Source organism: Vombatus ursinus, unplaced genomic scaffold (assembly GCF_900497805.2).
Source record: "Vombatus ursinus unplaced genomic scaffold, bare-nosed wombat genome assembly UNPS02009132.1, whole genome shotgun sequence".
In the NCBI taxonomy this organism is placed as follows: domain Eukaryota; kingdom Metazoa; phylum Chordata; class Mammalia; order Diprotodontia; family Vombatidae; genus Vombatus; species Vombatus ursinus.
Genome location: NW_020948910.1, coordinates 1,309,197 through 1,329,836, shown reverse-complemented (window position 1 = coordinate 1,329,836; position 20,640 = coordinate 1,309,197). Strand labels below are relative to the sequence as shown.

General features: G+C 36.3%; 1 protein-coding gene across 2 annotated transcripts in view; it reads left to right on the top strand.

The window, feature by feature from the left end:
* The window catches only part of GRM1 (glutamate metabotropic receptor 1), a 415,558-nt gene that overhangs the window by 342,697 nt on the left and 52,221 nt on the right, over nucleotides 1–20,640 (top strand). For both annotated transcript variants that reach the window (XM_027850717.1, XM_027850718.1), the window contains exons 4-5: nucleotides 5,667–5,913; nucleotides 16,684–16,852. In XM_027850717.1, coding sequence (XP_027706518.1) covers nucleotides 5,667–5,913; nucleotides 16,684–16,852 — 416 coding nt within the window. The remainder of the gene's footprint in view (nucleotides 1–5,666; nucleotides 5,914–16,683; nucleotides 16,853–20,640) is intronic.

Here is a 20,640-nt window from a genome sequence, read left to right as displayed (position 1 = left end):
TCTATTCACTTAGATTCCCATAACTCTGTGAGGAAGGTGTAGCTATTATGTATGTTTTATAGATAAGGAAGCTGAGGCTAAAGTGATTAAGAGATTTCTAAGGTCACACAGCTGGTCTTGGTCTGAGGCAGAATTCAAACTCAGGTCTCTCCGACTAAAAGTCCATTACTCTGTCTTCCGTACTGCCCAGGTGTTACAAGCCTCTGAACTGGCTGAGTCTTAGTTTTTATTCTGGCCTAATACAGAGAAGAAAATGGCAAACCCCTCCAGCATCTTTGTCTAGAAAACCCCAGATGGGGTCATGATAAGTCAGACACAACTGAAAGCGACTGAAAAACAGCAACAACCTTATAGGTGGTGGTTGGTACTAAATAAGACAATTTGCCTAGAGCATTTTGTAACTATGAAGTTTTATTACAAGTATAAACCATGCTTATTTTAATATCTATCACTTTAGTACTTCAAGAATTGTCCTTCCTTCACATGGTTGTTGAGAGTTGCTATGACTGAGAAATTCATTTTCCTCCAACCAACCAGGAGCCAAGGCCATACATGAAGCCTTTACAGATTAGTAGGATTTGTAGTCTTCTGAGATGGCCTTGGAGAGCCCAGAGTCACCTTGAGAGAATCACAGAATCGTAGCATTGGAAGGGATCTCTGTGGTCACCTAGTTCAGCCCACACCTGAAAATGACCTGAATATGAAGTGGTCCTCTAGCCAAGAGGTGCCAAACATGCATGCAACACACAACCACATTAAAACTGAATTGATAAATGGTTAACAAAATAAATAAAAAATACAATTAAACAGAAATAATATTAATGTATGTTTTTCTAAGTCAAAATACAGCCTGTAGGGATCCTTATGTATGGTCAGTAGTCCTTGTTTTTATCTGAGTTTGACACTATTGACCTAGCATGTGCTAGAGGACCACTAGGAAGGTGAAACCCACTGCTTCCTACACTTCCGGAGAGCTATAATGGTTAAGAAGTTTTTCCATTACATCAATTGGCTTCTGAAATTTCCATGCTGTGAAAGAAAAACTTTTAGGCACAAGTCTTCCAGGGACAAATTCGTTAATTAACTAATTCTAAGCATCTTTGCTAGAGAGAAAGGAAATCCACAGTGGCAAAAATCCATCCTGTCTTTGAAAATTTCACTGACACAAACATTTGTACTCATTTAACAAAAGGCAACATTTCAAAATAAGATAAAACGCTATTAACACAGCTAATAGTTTAGATACTTCAAACAGAATAATCCCTCAACTTTCGTTCCACCCTGGAGAATAATTTTCCTAAAACCATTCAAGCGGGCTTTAACTACTCCAAGAAGTCTTATTTCAGCCTGATCAAAGTTGAGCTCAAGAGATACTTCTATTAGTTGAATTAAGCAAATATGTTCTTGCTTCTCTTAGTTTGAACATTACCCTAGTCAATTTCAGGGAAATTCTTTCCTGGGCTGATCAGGCCCTTCTCTTTAGAGTCTGGTAAGGCTTTTTGTAAGAGTGACATAAAAAGATTTCAGCACAGGAAACTGTTTTTGGAATTGATAGTTAAAAAAAGAATGACTAAGTTTCACACCAAGAACTTCTGACTACAATATTGTCTTAATATTATTTTGTAATGTGTCGTTTTAAAAGAGAATTGGGTGGAGGTGGGGAAAGGCTTAATATGCTTACAGACTCATTGCACCTAATTCTGCCCTCTAGGGCCAAGTATAATCTCTCCTCAACTTAACAGATCTTGAGATACTTGAATACAGCTATTATGCTCTATCCTGAGAATTCTCCAGCTTAAATATGCCCACTTCCTTCAATTGATTCTCAAATGGCATGGACTCAAGGCGCTTCAACATCCTGGTGGTCCTCTTCCAGATCTTTTCAGTTTATCAATGCCCTTTCTAAATTGTAGTGCCCAGAACTGAATCCATCTCTCCAGATGGTGTCTGATGAGGGCAGAGTACAAGGGGATCACCACCTTATTCCTAGAAGCTACATATACTCCTCAGTGTAGCCCAAGCTCTCATTAGATTATTTGACTACCTGCCATACAACACAACTGACTTCATACTGAACTAATAGTACTACTAAAAACCCAAGAATGTTTTCAAACAAATTTGTTTCTTATCATGGTTCCCCTATCCTATACTTGTAAAGTTGATTTTTTGAACCCAAGGGTAAAACTTTACATTAATCCCTACTGAATTTCATCTTATAAGATTCAGCTTGAACATCAAGCCTATCAAGATCATCTTGGATCATGACTTTGCCATCCAATGTGTTAGTAATTCCTCCCAGCTTTGTGCCATATGCAAATTAGATGAAAAGAAGGAATAAGCATTTATTAAGCTCCTACTATGTGTAAGCACTCGACAAATAGTATCTCATTTGATCCGCACAGTTGTGAGGGGGGTGTTATCATGCTCCCCATTTTAGAATTGAAGAAGCTAAGGCAGATGGAGATTAAATAACCTGCCCAGGGTCACACAGCTACTGAGTGCTTGAGGCTGGAGTTAAACTTCATTGACTCCAGGACCAGCATTCTATCCACTGTGCTATCTAACTGCTACAATATGACATGATGGGCGTACCATCCATTGGTGCCTCCAAGTAGTTGATAAAAAGCCTTGTTGAGGGATCAGAGATGGAATTTAATGAAAGACTGTGTTTATTGTATAACAATAATGTCACCATACTGAATGTAATCTATGTAGTCGCTGGTAGTTTTTCTCCTGGCTAGAGGATCTCTCTTCTATGATTACCCTGAAATGGAAATAAGCTAGGATTCTTCATTTAAGAGCACTGCTGTGCTCTCCTGGTGCAAAGGGCAGCAGCATAGCTAGATCGATTAGAATATGGATGGAATCACTGCCCAAGGCTACCAAGTTCAGGAAACTTTAGATCTTGTACTCCATTCACACAATTCTTAATATTGTCTGTTTCTGACATCAGCATAGTATCCCATGTATCCCTCCACCACTCAGAGAGTCATTCCATATAACCAATAGGATTTTTGAGAGAAAAAAATGAGGAAAACACCTGATTAATACATTAGAAAAAAATGTGCAACGTGTAATACTTGTGGACCTCCCACCTCCATGAAGGGGTAGGTCAGAGATGTCTTCTCATATCTCTTCATTTGAGTCCCACTTGACTCTTATAATTTTGTTATGTTTGCTTTTGATTTTTTTTAATATCTAGTTGTTCTTTCCATTTACATTGTTTTAGTCACTGTGCATATTGTTTTCTTGGCTTTACTTACTTCACTCTGCATCAGATCATGTAGATCTCTCCATGATGCTTTGTATTCATCACACACATAATTTCTTACAGCACACTAATATTCCATTACATCCATGTACCATGATTTTTTTAGCAATCCCTAACTGACAATCATTTACTTTGTTTTTCAGTCTTAGCTTTTAACACAAATTGTTGCTATAAATATTGTGTAGTATATAGGGGCTTTTTTCTTATCAATGGCTTCCTTGAAATGTAAGTTCAGTAATGAAGTCACTTGTTCAAAGTGCATAGACATTTTATTCACTCTATTTACATAATTCCAAATTACTTTCCAAAACAGTCATACCATTTCACACTTACACACAATATATTAGTGTGCCTATTTTTCCACCTCTTCAATATGCATTGTTGCCATTTTTTTTGTCATTTTTTAACATTTGTTAGGGTGTAAAGTGAAACCTCAGGGTTGTTTGGATTTGAATTTCTCTTATTACTAGTAATTTGAGGCATTCATTCATGTGGTTGTGAATACTTTGCAGTTCTTCTTTTGAGAACTATTTGGACATATCCTTTAACCATTATTCTGTTAGGCAATGGTTATATCCATATACTTGTTAATTTGGTCTGAATGCTGACAGCCTAATCTGCCAAAGCAGATCCTGTCTGGGAGAGTAGTCAATCCTAGCCCCGTGGAACCTTACTAGAGATGGGATGGAACCCTTCCCACTGTATGGATTTTTCTGTTTTCTATGATTTGATTTTAAAATGTCTCATCAGCCTCCCTTGCTTGCTCTTCTCATAAAGAAGTAGCAAGAGGGTGAAAACTACAATATTAAGGGGTTATTCTCTGGATGTGAGCTAATGATCTTCTTGATGATCTCTTAATGATCTCTTGATGATCTTCTAATCTGGAAAAAATTTCCTTGGCAACTATACCTCTAACTGTATATTTCCATTACATATTTGGAGCTAGAAAGAGTCTTAGAGGTTACCTTAGAGGTTACCAACACCAGAGAAATTAAATGCATCGTAAAAGGCCCTACAAGAAGTAACTGGCAGAAAGAGGGTTCAAACCAAGGTCTTCTACTTTCCATTGAGGTACGCTTTCCATGGCAACCATGTCAACTCTCTGCACCATGAAATATCTTGTTGAGGGCTTTACCTGCCTAATGTGCTGAGAATGCTGAGGGCTTTTTGTTTGTTTTTGTTGCTTGTTTTGATCTGTTTTCTGCTGCCAGGGTATTTTTACAACATGCCCAGATTCTCTTTTGAAACTTGGTTCTTTCTTAAAAGGGTGGTACCTTTTCCCCCTCTAAATATTTCTAATCACATATAAACAGCTATTGAACAGAGGGTTAACATTGTTTCCTCATATCATTGCATCAATCCAATATAATCTAATAAACATTTCTTAAGAGCCTACTATGTGCCAGGCACTGTGCATCAGCAAACCGAACATTTTTTCTCTTCTTCCTATGTGCCCTTGACTTTTTGGTTCTTTTAAAGTTTAAATTCTTTTTTCAATTAACAAGCATTTATTTTTTCTTGATCCCACATTTTTTCCCAATTGAAAAAAAGAAAAACACAACTCTCATGACAAATATGAGTAGTCAAGCAAAGCACATTACTTCATTGCTGGTGTCCAAAAATGTACCTGTATCTTGATTCCATCATCTCTCTGCCAAGAAGTGGGTAGTATTCTTCATCTTCAGTCTTTTGGAAGCATGGTTGAGTGTTTCACTGATCAGGGTCCTCAATTCTTTCAAAGATGTTTTTCTTTATAATGTTATTCCATAAATTCCCGTCCTGGGTCTTGATACATCACTCTGCATAACTTTATATGGTTCTTCCCAGTCTTCTCTGAAGAGGTCTGTTTCATCATTTCTTTTGGTTGGGCTCTGAGATCTCTTTGAAGCTTTAATACCCAGTGATTTTGTGAATACAAAGCGACATAGCAGAAAAAAAGAATTCAATTTAAAGTCCAAGGATGTGGGATCAATTCTTAGCTCACCTGCTTCATAGACTATGCCACAAACTCTCTGGGTTAAGTGTTTCTCTGGTGTAAAATGATGAGATTGGACCAAATGATCTTTGAGTTCTCTTCTTGCTCTCAATCCTATGATCCTATGAAAAATCTTTCTTTAGAATCAAATCATCAGGGCAGCTAGATGGCGCAGAGGATGGAGTACCGGCCCTGGAGTCAGGAGGACCTGAGTTCAAATCTGACCTTAGACACATAACACACACTGGGTCACAGGGTCTGTGACCCTGGGCAAGTCACTTAACCCCAATTGCCTCACCAAAAAAAAAAAGATAGTAATAGAATTAAATCATGGTCAGATAAAATGCATAGTTCTATTATTTCTTACTATGATTACTTATTTCTTCTTCCTTGCTAACAATTTTATTTTTATTATTACAGGCAATGAGAGTTTAGAAGAAAATTATGTCCAGGACAGCAAAATGGGCTTTGTCATCAATGCTATCTATGCTATGGCCCATGGACTGCAGAATATGCACCATGCTCTCTGTCCTGGACATGTTGGTCTTTGCGATGCTATGAAACCCATTGACGGCAGTAAGCTCTTGGACTTCCTCATAAAATCCTCCTTCATTGGTGTATCAGGAGAAGAGGTGTGGTTTGATGAAAAAGGAGATGCCCCTGGAAGGTAATGAAGCAATTCTATCCAGCAAAATAGTTGGCTGAGAATTAGGTTTTTTTTTTTTTCCAAACAGGTGGATATATTTTGTTTTAGTTACCACTGAAGATTATTGGGATCAGTATAGCTACAGATAAATAAAAGCGTGCCTTGGGAGGAGAATTAAGGTAACAAATGCATCCGTCTCTCTCAGGTTACTCTGTAGAGAACACTGAGGGGATGAATTTTCTTTACTGGAAATAAGACTTTGCCTAAGGTTAGGGTCAGCCTAGGGATCATGGATACAGAGCCCAAAGGGCCTACAAAGATCATTTCATCCAAATCCTTAATTTTACAGATGAAGAAACTATGCCCAAGGAGGTAGTGAAGTAACTTGCCTGACAAGAGTATATAAATGTCAGAGAAGGAATGCATTTGGGAGAATAGAAAGCCACCTGGGTGATAATATTTGAGGGATTCTTGGAAGGTTTTCCCTTCCCCCTCCCCCAGAACCTCTACAACTAACTTGTGATTAATGTTGATTTCTAACATTCAAGATTCATGTCTTTGTGTCAAGTTATTATTCATGTTAAAATGCAAACATCCTTGGTAGGGAAATTCATTAAGCCTGATATCAGCTCTTAAGATCATAACTCAAATAGGTTTATTATATTCCTCACAGTATGGAAATTAGTTAGGGAAAGGTTTGGATGGGCAACAGAGCAGAGAGCATAGTGACCTAGAAAAGGAGAGGGCCTGCTTTAGTAAGTCAAGGAGAGCAATGAATAAAGGCATTAGGTACCTGAAGGAATATTTGTTGTTTTTGTTGTTCAGTTATATCAATTCTCTGAGACCCATTTGGGGGTTTCTTGGCAAAGATACTAGACTGGTTTGCCATTTCCTTCTCCAGCTCATTTTACATATGAGGAAACTGAGACAAACAGGATTAAGTGACTTGCCTGCAATCACACAGCTAGTAAGTGTCTAAGGACAGATTTAAACTCATGAAAACAAGTCTTCCTGACTCCTTGCCCGGTACTCTATCCGCTACACGACATAGCTGTCCTAGGTACATATAACCAGTATGTGCTCTGATACATACTGGCTACATACCTCAGAGCATACCACCTAACCTCTCAGTTCTCTAAGTCAGTGTTTCTCGAACATTTTGGTTTCACTCCCCTTTTTCATTCTTAAAAGTTACTGAGGACTTTCCAAAGAGCTTTTGTTTATATGAGATATGTATATACACATATGTACATATATATGTGTGTGTATGCATTCATACATATTATATATATTTATCATATTAGAAATTAAAACATCTTAGTATTATTAGTGAAAAAATAGTTTTGATCTTATGGAACTCCTGAAAGGATTTCTGGAACCTCCAGGGTCCTTGGAACATACTTTGAAAACCACTGCTATAAACAACTCTCTGGAACCATAAGTTTCAGAGAAAGTGCCAACTTGAATTGGTAAAGGGAGTTTCCCTAACCAGGAGTTTGCTCTACCAATGGAATCACTCTTCCAGCCCAAATATTTTATTAGAAAGTTCTATGTATATTGAGCTGAAATATTCTTCCTTGTAATTTCTTAATCCTAGTTAACCTTACTTCTTCCCTTTGGGACAACAACAACAATATATATATATATATCTTAATCCCTCTTCTAGACTAAAATCATTCAAATGTTTGAAGACAAACTTCTTCTTAAGTCTTTATTTTTCTTGACTAAACCTTCTAATTTTCTTCACCATGCCTTCACATGACATGACTTCCAATAATTTTCACCATCCTGATTGATGTCCTCTGAATGTACTGATGTTTTTAGTGCCTCTCCTAAAATGTGGTACCTACAACCGAACACCAAAAATGTTTAACTTAACTTTTAACTTGATCAAGCCTCATCAAGACCAAATTTTCCAGTTATTTCTTTACGATTGTTTTTAGTTTTGTCATAATTCCAGCACCTAGCAATGGCTTACATGGTGTAGGCACTTAATGTGTGTCTATAGTATTGAATAAACATCATTTCCCATGGAGTTTTGGGATACATGGAATTTAAGGAAGGTGATACAATGTATTGAAAACTATATTGGGGTCAAAACCCTAGATTTTAGTTAAAGCTTTACCACTTCAATTGAATTAAATAGTTATTTAGTACTTACTATATGCAAGGCAGTAATATTAGGTGCTAGAGCTACACAGACTAAAATAGAATAAGTCTGTGCCCTCAGGGAGCTTGGTAGCTGTGAGACCTTGTTGGTCAACTCAGTCCACGTTTCTGAGTAGACTAATAATACCTACCCTCTTACCTCATGGGGCTTCCATGAGAATCACTGGAGAAAGGCTTGAATATTTCACAAACATGAAATTATTTTGAAATTTGTTTGATATTATACAATTTATTACCGTTACCTGGTATTTAGCTACTTTAAGGGGGCCATCGTCTGAATTTAGATTGTCTGGTTATTTTACGGGTAGTGAGTCTGTGCACAAAAATTAAAGATTGTGTGCATGGGCACACGCATGTGTGTATACACAACAATCTCGTTATAGATATAGAAATCTCTAAGGCTCTAGATTACAGAACAGTTGCTAACTTCATTGGTGAAGAAAGTCTGCTCACTAGTAATTTCCTTCACCTGTTAAATCACATATTGGAACAAAAACTACTATTACAAATCCAAAGCAATCCAGCAGACAAATTAGCATCTATTCTAGGAACTTAATGTGTGTATGAATATACACATACATGTGTGAGGGGCAACATCACTTAGTGCATGGCATGCTAGACTTGGATTCGAGAAGACTTGGGTTCAAAGACTACCTCTGATGCTTATTATTTCTATTACCATAGAAAGTCACTTAACCTCTCTAAGACCCAGTTTTCTTATCTGTAAATTGAAAGGAATGAGCTCAATGACCTCTAATATACCTTCTAGTTCTAAATCTATTATCCTTTGTATGTGTGAGTATGCATGGGCCTTCTACATCAAGAATACTAGCTAGCATTTATATAGTACTTTACACATATTATCTCATTTAATCCTTACAACAATCCTGGGAGATAGGTGCTCTTATTATCCCCATACTACAGATAAAGAAAATGAGGCAGAGAGAGCTTAAGTGACTTGCCCAGCGTCATATAGCTAGGAAGTGTCTGAGACCAGATTTGAACTCAATTCTTCCTGACTCCAAGTCCAGAAATCAATGCACTACACTACCTGGCTGCCTTCAAATGTATCTGAATTAAAGCAATTCATCTGTTGCACAGCAGGTAAAGTCTATGTTCTATCATTTATTTATGATAGGGGAAAGTCACCTATTCCTTAATTGTCATAGGAACACAGATAAGTGCAGTAGCCTTATTCTTTCCCTAATCAAATGATTGCTTTATGGTCTTCTTCAGATTCCATTTTCCATCATTTGATGAAAATCTGTGTTTATTGGGACCATCTGTCCTTGTAGTTGTAGAAATCTGTCTGTATAGCCAAAATCTGGGTCAAGGGGAATAGGGATGGCTAATTCTCATTTGGATCATTTACCCTATATCAGCCGAGTTACCATATTCTTATAATAGATATTGCATCATTTGCCCAGGTGGTTATCCACCAGTTATCCTTCTTGTTTGTGGTGCCTAAAAATCTGATCTACTCGTCTAAAAAGTTTCTCTGAGAATATGCAAGCAGAGTAATAACTATTCTAGGTTTCTTGGAAACTGCATTGTTATTTATTATGTAAATTGTGGCCACAATTTGACCTTGGGCTCAAGAAGCATGACACTGAGACAGCACAGCACCTGCTGCTGGTGGTGGTTGGTTAACAATAAATGCCCACATTTATAAAGCACTTTATGGTTTACAAAGTTATCCTAGTTATCCAGTGAGATAAGTAGTACAAGTATTATGATTCCCAATTTTAAAACAAAGAAGATGAAAATCAGAGAGGGTAAGTGCTTTGCCCATGTCACACAGATTGTGAGTACAGAGCTAGGATTTGATAATAATAGCTAGTGTTTATATAGTGCTTTAAGGTTTGTGAAGTGCTGTACAAATATCTCATTTTTTCCTCACCGCAACAATGGCAGGTAGGTGCTATTATTATTTCCATTTTACAGATGAGGAAACTGAGGCTGAGTGGTTAAGTCATTTGTCTGGGATCACAAAGGCAGGATCTGAACTCAGGTCTTGACCCCAGGTCCAACACTCTATCCACCATGCCACCTCACTGATTCCAGGCCTCCCAATTCCAAGTCCATGGTTCTTTCTACTCTACCACATGGAACTCTCTACAACAAATATATGTCACAGAGACTCCTATCATCTCAAAATTAGAGATAAGAAAGAATATTTTAGTGACTTGTTAATTCTGCATCACAGAATGTCAGAGATAGAAGGAAGAGACCCCAGAGTCTAACCTGTACCTTAACAAGAATCCCCTCCATACCAAACCCAATAGCTTTTGAAGAACTCTAACGATAAGAAAACCCACTACCCCCCAAAGCAGCACATTCCAAATTTTATAGCTCTAATTGTTAGGAAGTTTTCCCTTCTTTATATCAAGCCTAAATCTGCCTCTCGAACGTCCACCGACTTCCCCTAGCTCTTGCCCCCTGGGATTGAGTAGAACAATTCTAATAATTCTCTCACAATATAATTGTTCCAATACTTGAACAGTTATCACATCTTCTCCTGTCTTCTTTGTACTAAAATTTCCTGTTTCCTCCAGTAAATTCTCTTTTGATATGAACTAAGCTGTTTGTCATTCTTTGAACACTGTCTTGGCTTGTCAACTCAAATATAGTGATCAGAACTCAATATTTGATCCTTTTCTTGGATGTTCTGTGAGCATGAAGTGATGCCTTGATGCGATGGTATCTCATAGCACAGCCTAAGCTGTGCCTTCTCTTATTACTTCAAAGGAATACGATCAACTAAAAATGTCCATCACATATTCTTTTTGAATTCTATGCCAACTTCTTAGTGACATATAGTATAATAATATTATGGTATCAAAGTATTACCTAAAAAGTGTCTTGTAAATAGTAGAAGCTACCCAGTAATATTTTTAATGGAATAAATACAAATGAAATATTTTTGGTTTTTCCTACCATATCTATATTCTTACTCATACCAGTATCTTCTAGTTTTCATTTACTCATCATTACTATCCCAAGGCATACCAATGTACCCTTCTTCCCTACCCTTATAGGATTTTCTATGAGTCTTCACAAGCCCCTGGGAAATAACACAAAATATCAGCTACACAAAAGCAAAGGACTTACTAGCAAGTGGAGGAATTTTTTTCATCACTGTAGAAGCAATTCTATTTTTTAGTGTATTTCTCCCAAGATATTAATCAAGGGCTTAGTCACCACTGTCCCCAAGTCCATTTACAGGAATCATTTTATTTATTCTAGGAGGTGGCTGGTTGATTTCTTTTTAGTTCCTTTTTCAATATCCCCCAACTTCTATCCTCTTTTACTCCACTATAGAGTTATAGTCCTCCTCGTAATTATTATAGTTAATCATCACTTAACATAAACTGCAGGCACTAGGAGAATGCAAAGAAAAAAACTAATTTGCAGCACAAGAATATTACAAATAAATTTCGAGATGCAAGAAGTTTTCATAGGGTCAAGCGTTAGCTTTAATTATCACTCTGTGACAGATGAGCAGAACTTGTTTTATTAGCTCTAGTCAATATATATATATCTTCTTCCTGCCCCTTCTTCCTTATTTCCAGTTTCTTCTTGGGTATGGATTTTGTTTTGTTAGGGGTTTTTTTTGGATTGTGTACAATATTATGCATTTTTCACTTTCTCATTACTAATGTAGATGAACTGGGAAACATTTCCTCTCTAAGAGAGAAAATGGGGAAACTTGAACAAATTTCAGGAAACTGAGGCACAGGTAGGGAAGAGGAATATGGCATTTTCACTGCCTTAATACACACAAAGGGGAAGGAATAAATGAGACAGAGAGACAGAGAAACAGAGAGAATGGAAAGAAACTTTAAGGAAACCACTCATATTAGACATTCACAACAGGTTTCTCAGCCTTAATGAGTATGGCAAGTAGGGGTGGGAATTAGAAATGAACATTAATCCAAATAATTAAAATGGATAATAGTATATCATAAACAAGATTTATATGCAGCACCAAATTACACTGAAGACTGGCTACATAAATAAGTCTGAGATATTTTCGGCGCCACAAAGTAGGAAAATTTTCTCCTTCCTAAGTACCAAAAACTGGCTTTGCATACAATGAGTACTTAATACATTCTTGTTAAATAAATGATCATCAGCAGGGTTTATGGCATGAGTTTAAAGAGCTCAATTCTTTCCCTTCACATTAGCTAATGCATTTTCATTTGACACATGAGAGAGTAAAAAAATATATTTTCTTTGTCCATCATCATCATCCTGGTTTTCCCCCTACAGCTGTGTTTGAAGAATCTGGCATGAGTTTGAAGTGGAAATCAGCCTGTTGCCCAATAGAGGGTAAAATCCAGCTGTGTAAGCTGAGCAAGGAATGGTGGCCCCAAGACATAGCAATTAGCTTTCTGTAATAAAAAGCCCGCATTTTGGAGATAAGTAGCTAGAGAACATGTCTTAGAGAACCTTGGCCTGATCCCCAGAGATTATCACTCTCTCTTTTTGAATCACATGCTAATCACTCTATACATTTGTTGTCAAAGTGTAGAGCACCATTACAGAAGGATGAATAATAATAATGGCTTTGTTGCTGTTCATGTCACACTCTTTGTGACCCCATTTGGGGTTTTCTTGGCAAAGATACTGGAGAGGTTTGCATTTCCTGCTCCAGCTCGTTTTGCAGATGAGGAGATTGAGGCAAACAGGGTTAAATGATTTGCCCAGGGTCACACAGCTAGTAAGCTTCAGCTAGATTTGAATTTAGGAAGATGAGTCCTTCCTGACTCCAGGCCCAGTATTGTATCCATTCAGCCACCTACCTGCCCCTATAAATATGAGAGGAAAAAGAAATTGAAACAATCAGAATAGGGAATGAAGTAATAAAACTATCTCTTTTTGCAGATGATATGATGATATTCTTGGAAAATCCCAAAGACTCAACAAAAAAATTAGTTGAAACAATAATTTTAGCAAAGTAGCAAGATATAAAGTAAATTCAAATAAATCATCAACATTCCTAAATATCACAAACAAAACTCTGCAAAAAGAGATAGTAAAAAAAACACCCCATTTAAAATAACTCTAGACAATATAAGATATCTGGGAGTATGCCTACCAAAACAAACCCAGGAACTATATAAATCAAATTATAAAAAAAAACTTTTTATACAAATAAAATCAGATTTAAATAATTGGAGAGATATTAATTGTTCGTCGGCCAATAAAATAAAAATGACAATTGCACCCAAAATAATTTATATATTCAATGCCATCCCAATCGAATTACTAAAAGCATTATTTTACTGAATTAGGAAAAATAATAAAATTCACTTGGAAAAACAAAAAGTCAAGAATATAAAAGGAAATAATGATAAAAGTACAAAGGAAGGAGGTTTAACAGTACCAGATCTTAAACTATGTTATAAGGCAGTAATTATCTAAACCATATGGTACTGGCTAAGAAATAGAAAGGTAGATTAATGGAATAGAGTAGACATGGAATAGAGTAGACACGCAATTTGCAGCAACAAATAAACATAATAACATTGGATTTGACAAGTGTAAAGACTAAGATTTGGGGATAAGAATTCATTACTTGGTAAAAATTGTTGGGAAAACTAGAAAGCAGTATGGCAGAAAGTAGGCATGGATCAATATCTCAGACTGTTTACCAAGAAAAACTCAAAATGGACACATGACCTAGATATAAAGAGAAATTTTACGAGAAAATTAGAAGAATATGAAACATATTACTTTCAACTTATGGATAGGTGAACAATTTATGAATAAAAAAGTGAAGGAGAGCATTTAGGTATAAAATGGATAATTTTGATTACATTAAATTTTAAAAAAAAATTTTGTACAAATAGAATAAATATAACCAAGATTAGAAGGAAAGTAGAAAATCAAGGGAAATTTTTTATAGACAGTTTATCAGGTAAAGGTCTAATATCTAAAATATAGAATGAACTTTGTCAAATCTGTAAGAATACAAGTCATTCCCCAATCGTAAATGGTCAAAGTAAACAGTTTTCCAATGAAGAAATCAAAATAATTCATAGTAATACAAAATGCTTAAATCATTACTGATTAGAGAAATACAGATTAAAACAACCTTGAGATATCATTTTATACCTACCAGATTGGTTAAAATAATATAAGGGGAAAGGGATAGATGTTGGAAGGTATGTGGAAAAATTGGGATACTAATTCATAGTTGGTGGAATTGTAAAACAATCCAACCATTTTGGAGAGGTGGAATTATGACTAAAGAATTATTAAACTACCTATACCCTTTGACTTGGTCTATTTCCAAAGATGATTAGAGAAAAAGGAAAAGAACCTACATGTTTTAAAATGTTTATTGCAGCTCTCTTTGTGGTGGTAAAAAACTAGAAATTGCAGTAATGCCCATCAATTGGGGAGTGGCTGAACAAGCTGCAGTATATGATTGTGATGGAATACTATTGTACTATAAAAAATGATGAGCTCAATGATCTAAGAAAAACATGGGAAGAGTTACATGAAATAATAAACAGAGAAATGAGCAGAACCAAGAGAACATTGTATACAGTAACAACAATATTGTTTTAAGAACAACTTTAAGTGAGTAACTTATTTTGTCTATTATAAATACCAAAAATACTAATACAAAATACTAATACATAAAACTAATACAAAAATACTAATAAAATAAAGGACATATGAAGAAAGATGTTATCTGCATCCAGAGAAAGAACTGATAAATAGACATATGTATAGAATAATTTTACATATATACATGTACTTATTTGGGTCTAATGGTAGCCATTTCTAGGAGGGAATGGAGATAGGGAAGGAAAAAAAATTACACGATAATTTTGTTGTATATTTGAAAAGAATAGCAAGTTGTGCATAGTAGGTTTGCAGTTTTATGAACAATCATCATTTTTATTGTACTATGTTATGGAAATGCTTGTTTTATTCCATAAATTAAAAAGAAAATTTTAAAAAAGAAAAAAGAGAAAGTTTATAAAACATTTTCTTCATAACAACCTTATAAGGGAGATAGTGCAAGTTTTATTACATCCATTTTCCTGGCAATGGTCAGAGGCAGTGGTCACTGAGAGATTAGGTAAATTTCATGAGGTCCCACAGCTAATAAGTTTCAGATATGAGACTTAGGATCTTAGTGTTAGACCTGCAAGGGACTTTAGACACCATTAAGTCCAACCCCCTCATTTTACAGATGAGGAAATTGAGGCCCAATTGGGTTAAATGTCTTGCCCAGGGTCACACAGCTACTAAGTATCTGAGACGGGACTCGAATCCAGGGTTTATGACTCAAAATCCAGTTCTCTTTCCACTACACCAATATGGCCCCTCTCAATCACCTCTGAAGTGTTTTCTGAAGCATCTCCATAAGTATAAGAATTCATTATCATTACTGATGCTAATAACCTGGAAGTTATCATTTTTACTATGGGGAGAGAATGGTGCTTAGAAGAAGCTATTTAGGGTTGAACTATACATTTACAACATAAATTGCACTATATTTTTGTCAAGTGCATATAATATATGAAATCCTACTCTGATATTTTGTTCTGACATAGAATTGACCCTGATTTTTTCAGAAAAAAAAAGTTTTCAGAAAAATCAGACTCAAGACTATGACAGTGGAACCCAAACTCCAATAGGGCCTATCACACTAAAAATAGCTTCAAGAGAAGTTTAATGACAAACCGGGTGTTTGTTGTTTAGTCATTCAGTCGTATCCAACTCTTCAAGACCCATGAACTTGTTCATGCAGTTTTCTTGGTAAAGATACTAGAATGGTTTGCCATTGTCTTCTCCAGTGTGCTCCCATTTTACAGATGAGGAACTGAGGCAAATAGGGGTGAAGTGACTTGCCCAGGGTCACACAGCTATTAAATGCCAGAGGCTAGATTTGAACTCAGATCTTCCTGACTCCAGATTCGGTGTTCTATTCACTCTATCACCCAAGTACCACACTTATTAAATTTGGAGAGGCTTATTACCAAACTATTGGCCTATACATGATGGTTTGGATTTTTTTCTTTTGTTTTACTTTTAGCCAAAGCATCTCATGACATTAGTGGAGATGTTGTGAGCTTCACACCCAGAGGGAATGCCCACACTGATAAAAACATAGCTCTTCTGAAATGTTGAAGGAAGTAGATAGATGATGGACAGATGGATACTGAAGGATGGAACTGGGAAGTCTGTGTTACGGGTTGTTGTCCTTTGTTCTCAAAGAGGACCAAAATGACATCACTATGCTAGAATCAAGTTTCAATATATCTAACTGTGGCTGATCAGACCAATATAAGCTTGGAATGTTCTACCACAGATAGGGCACAAATAGTCCATGTGAACATTTGGGGTAGATTCTCTAAATCTGTGCATCTCACATTTCTTTTGAGCTACTTCAATTCTGCTTTGCTCACAGAGCACAGCGCCTTCCCTGATGTGGGCACACCAGCTGGGTAGTCCTGTGCCAGTGTCTCCCATGTCACACAATCAATTCCAAAGTTCTTAGGAATTGATTGTTCTCTTAAGACGGTGTTACTACATACAGAATGAAGTGGCTGTTTAGGGAATCTGTAACTATGATACGCTGTTTCTTCTCCTTTATAGGTATGATATCATGAATCTTCAGTACACTGATGCTAACCGGTATGATTATGTCCACATTGGGACCTGGCATGAAGGGGTGCTGAATATTGATGACTACAAAATTCAAATGAACAAAAGTGGCATGGTACGGTCTGTGTGCAGTGAACCTTGTTTAAAGGGTCAGATTAAGGTAAGCCTCCAAGACTTTAGTGGATAATGGTTACGATGATGCATATTGCACTCAAGAAAAACATTTTTTTCCCCTAAACCAAAGTATGACCAGAAATGGAATGCCAAGCTGGCTATTTCCTTTCTGCCCTGCATCCTGCACTTCACCCTTCCACCTAGTTTTAGTTTAACTGAATTTTGTGCATATCAGAAGAAAGAAAAAGGGAATATAATGCATTTATGGTAATAAATTTGGATACTATCCCAGGAAAGGGAGACCATCTGCTTTAATCCCACACTGCTACTGGAGGCCTTTCCTACTTCCCACAGCTGTTAGTGTCTTCCTCTCTCAAATTGCCTTCCATCTACTCTGTATACCTCTTGTACATTCTAAGTTATTTGTGTACCTTTTCTCCCATTAGAATGTGAGCTCCTCCAGGGCGGAGACTATTTCCCCCTCTTTCTTTGTATCCCCAGAGTTTAACACAGTGTCTGGCATGTAGAAGTTGCTTACCACATTTTTCTTGGTTTGACTTGACTTAAATATTCTTTAATATTTTATTTGGGGTGGAAAACAGGTCAAAGTATATACATAAATACAATGAAGATAGACCTAATTGAAACAATAGATCAAAGGGAAATAAACAGGAAAACAAAAACTCGAGGATCTTTGCTCTTCCTGTGGTTTACTGAAGTGAAAGCTGGAGGACATTGAAAAAGCATACAACTAAAATAGCAGCATCCCTCATCCCCTTCCCTTAACACCCACAAGCTTGCTGATTCCTCAGAAAATACTAATTGACTATAGGCTGAGCATTTTTATGTCCCCTAATAACAATAGCTCATATTTGTGAGGTGTTTTATGATTTACAAAGTCAATTTTTGTTTTAGTCTTTGTCCTGGGTATATAAAATAATTATGTGTGAATTACTTGGGGAAAAACCAATGATTTTGTTATGGTTTCATTTTGTGAAAGCAGTGATCGTGTGTGTGTATGCTTCTGCCAACACTGGGCTTCTCAACATGAACATCTGAAACCCCATTGAGATGGTCTCCGCATCTTTAGTTAACTCACAGTCTATTGATTGCTGGATCTTATGTCATATACACATTTTGTTGCTCTTCTGTTGTGTTTTTAATTCTGTGTTTTTAGAGAACAAATATTATTCCAAACATACATGCAAAAGTTATAGCTTTAAAAGAGCTTAGTTCAGTGACTGTCAGAGATAATTGCAATAGATTTGAGGAAATCAAGCATTTCAAGGATCATAGCATTTTAGGGATCATTTAAACTCACAATTAAACAGGACCAGTAGCACTAAAGTGCAAAGGAAAATACAGTCAGAAATGAAAATTGTCGAAAACCTAGAAATGATTGCTGCAAATAATCATAACAAGCAAAATTCCAAAATTACAGAAATCCCCAAATAGATATTGGAACACTAAAGCATGACTTTGCCTCATTCCACATGTCACAAAAGGCTAACAAATTTATCTAAGAAAAGAAGATAAATCATGCTTCAATGATATAGGAGTTTGCCTCACTTAAAATCCATTGAAAACCCATGGGCTACAATCAAGATTAGACATTGAAAAATGCAGTATTCAACAAAAGTGCACTTTATATCCAAAAAAGTGTGGGTTCATGATGAAGTATTTAAGAATGCGCTGAAATTCTGTGAATTAATGCCAAATAATGAAAAAGAAATGATTACAGCAAAAGAAGTACATTTCACTCACTGCTTTTTTTTTCTAAAGATAAAAAGTTGTAAGGTATATTGTCTGTCAATAAATTTAATTTTACTCTGTCCCAGTTAATTTACATACCACCATAGATACTTTAAAAATTCTTGTTCAATTGAATAAAAGTTGCTTTCTCTATATGAAGTAAACTGAGTTTCACAACAATCTACATTCATCAAGCACATATTTTTTGCAAAGCACTGTACTAAGAATCATGTGGAACCACACCTACTATGTGTCAGGTGTTATACATTACAAATATTTCTCATTTGATCCTTACAGCAACCCTGGGAGGTAAATACTGTTATTATCCCTACTTTACAGTTGAGGAAACTAAGGCAGACAGAGGGGGACTTGTCCAAGGTCACACAACTAGAAAGTGTCCGAGAATGGATTTGAACTCAGATCTTCCTGACCATGGGTTCAGTGCTCTATCCATTGTTCCACCTATTGACCTTCTTGGGAATACAAAGATAAAAATCAAGTATGCCCTTGTCGAAAAGTTTACTTTCTCTTTAGGGAAATATCACATATGATAATTTTCGGTGGCACTAGCAATTGTAAGGATGAGGAAAAGACTCCTGTTGGAAGGGTCAATGAGAGATGAAGGAAGCTAGGGATTTTAAGAGATAGATGAAGGAGCACATTTTAGGCACGAGGCAGCCCAGAGGCAGGAGGTGGGATGTGATGTATGGATAAGTATGGGAGATATTTCAAGTCCTGTCCATTTTTTTAAAAAATGGGAGATGAAACCTAAATCAAATCAAAATCCTTTCTCAATGAGGGAAAGGAAGGGAAGAATTTGGAACTCAAGATTTTTTTAAAAATGAATGTTAAAATTGTTTTTACACATAATTGGGAAACAAAAAAATTAAATTTATTAAAAACAAAACAAAAGAAATTGGGGATGATAGTAACAACACCTTACATATAGCATTTTGTGATTTCCAAAGCTTCGTGAGGTTTGTTCCTTTGTTGTCCCCAACTCCCTGATGTCATTGGTATAAGCAACTTCCAATAGGGAAACCCTTTCTCTCAGTGCAAATCAGGACCTATTTGGCAACTTGCTGGCTTCAACAATTTCTTTGGGAGGACATTAATTTCTTAAGCCATACAGCCAGTCTGTGTCAGCAGTAAGACTTCAACCCACATCTTTCTGGCTCTCTATCCACTATACCAATGATGTAGTAGAAAATGTCATTATTACTCTGATTTTAAAGCTAAAGAATTAAAGATCAGAGAAGACAAGTTCCTTGGCCACATGGCTAGTCTGTGTCAGCACCAAGGGTCTAAATCAGAGGTTCCCAAACTCATTTGGCCTACTGTCCCCTTTTCAAAAAAAAAAAAAAATCACTCAACAACCTCCTGGAAATCTACTTTGTTTAACTCTTCAACAGTTTTTTTTTTAATTTGCATCATTTCAAAAAATATAAAATAGTTTTTTTAATGACACATCTTAAATTTAATAACTTGCTGTAAATTTTTAGGTTTTTCCTATATTGAAAATTTTATGACACGATATTGAGTCATGTAACCATATAATATATTGTAAACAAGTTATTACACACACATATTCCTGTTGATGCATGTTGAACATCCCAACAATGCATAACACGTTGGCCTGCCATCACTTGCTTGTTAAGACCTATAGGTGGACTTGACCACTTGCATTTTATGTGTTTATTTGGAAAATATTGTAATCACTGACTTTAAATCTGTTACACAGCAGATGAAACAGGCAGGAACGGTTTTTCAAAATTTTCTTCTCTTTTCTTCTTTCCTTATGCTTCCACCACCCCCTTTATTTTTATTCAATGCCCTCCAATTGCACCTGAGGCTACTACCACCCCCCCGGATTGTTCCAGTGCCATCCTGGAGGCGGTATCACCCACTTTGGGAACCATCACCTCCATAAACGCTGTTTTTTTATTGCATGATTTTTTTCATAACATGGTACTTTGGGGGAACACATATGGCATGTTATAGCAGAGCTGACTGTATGCTGTAAACAAAAATAAAGGATATGTAGGGTTTAGATGTAAGAGGATTCTCTATAGGGGAAGGATG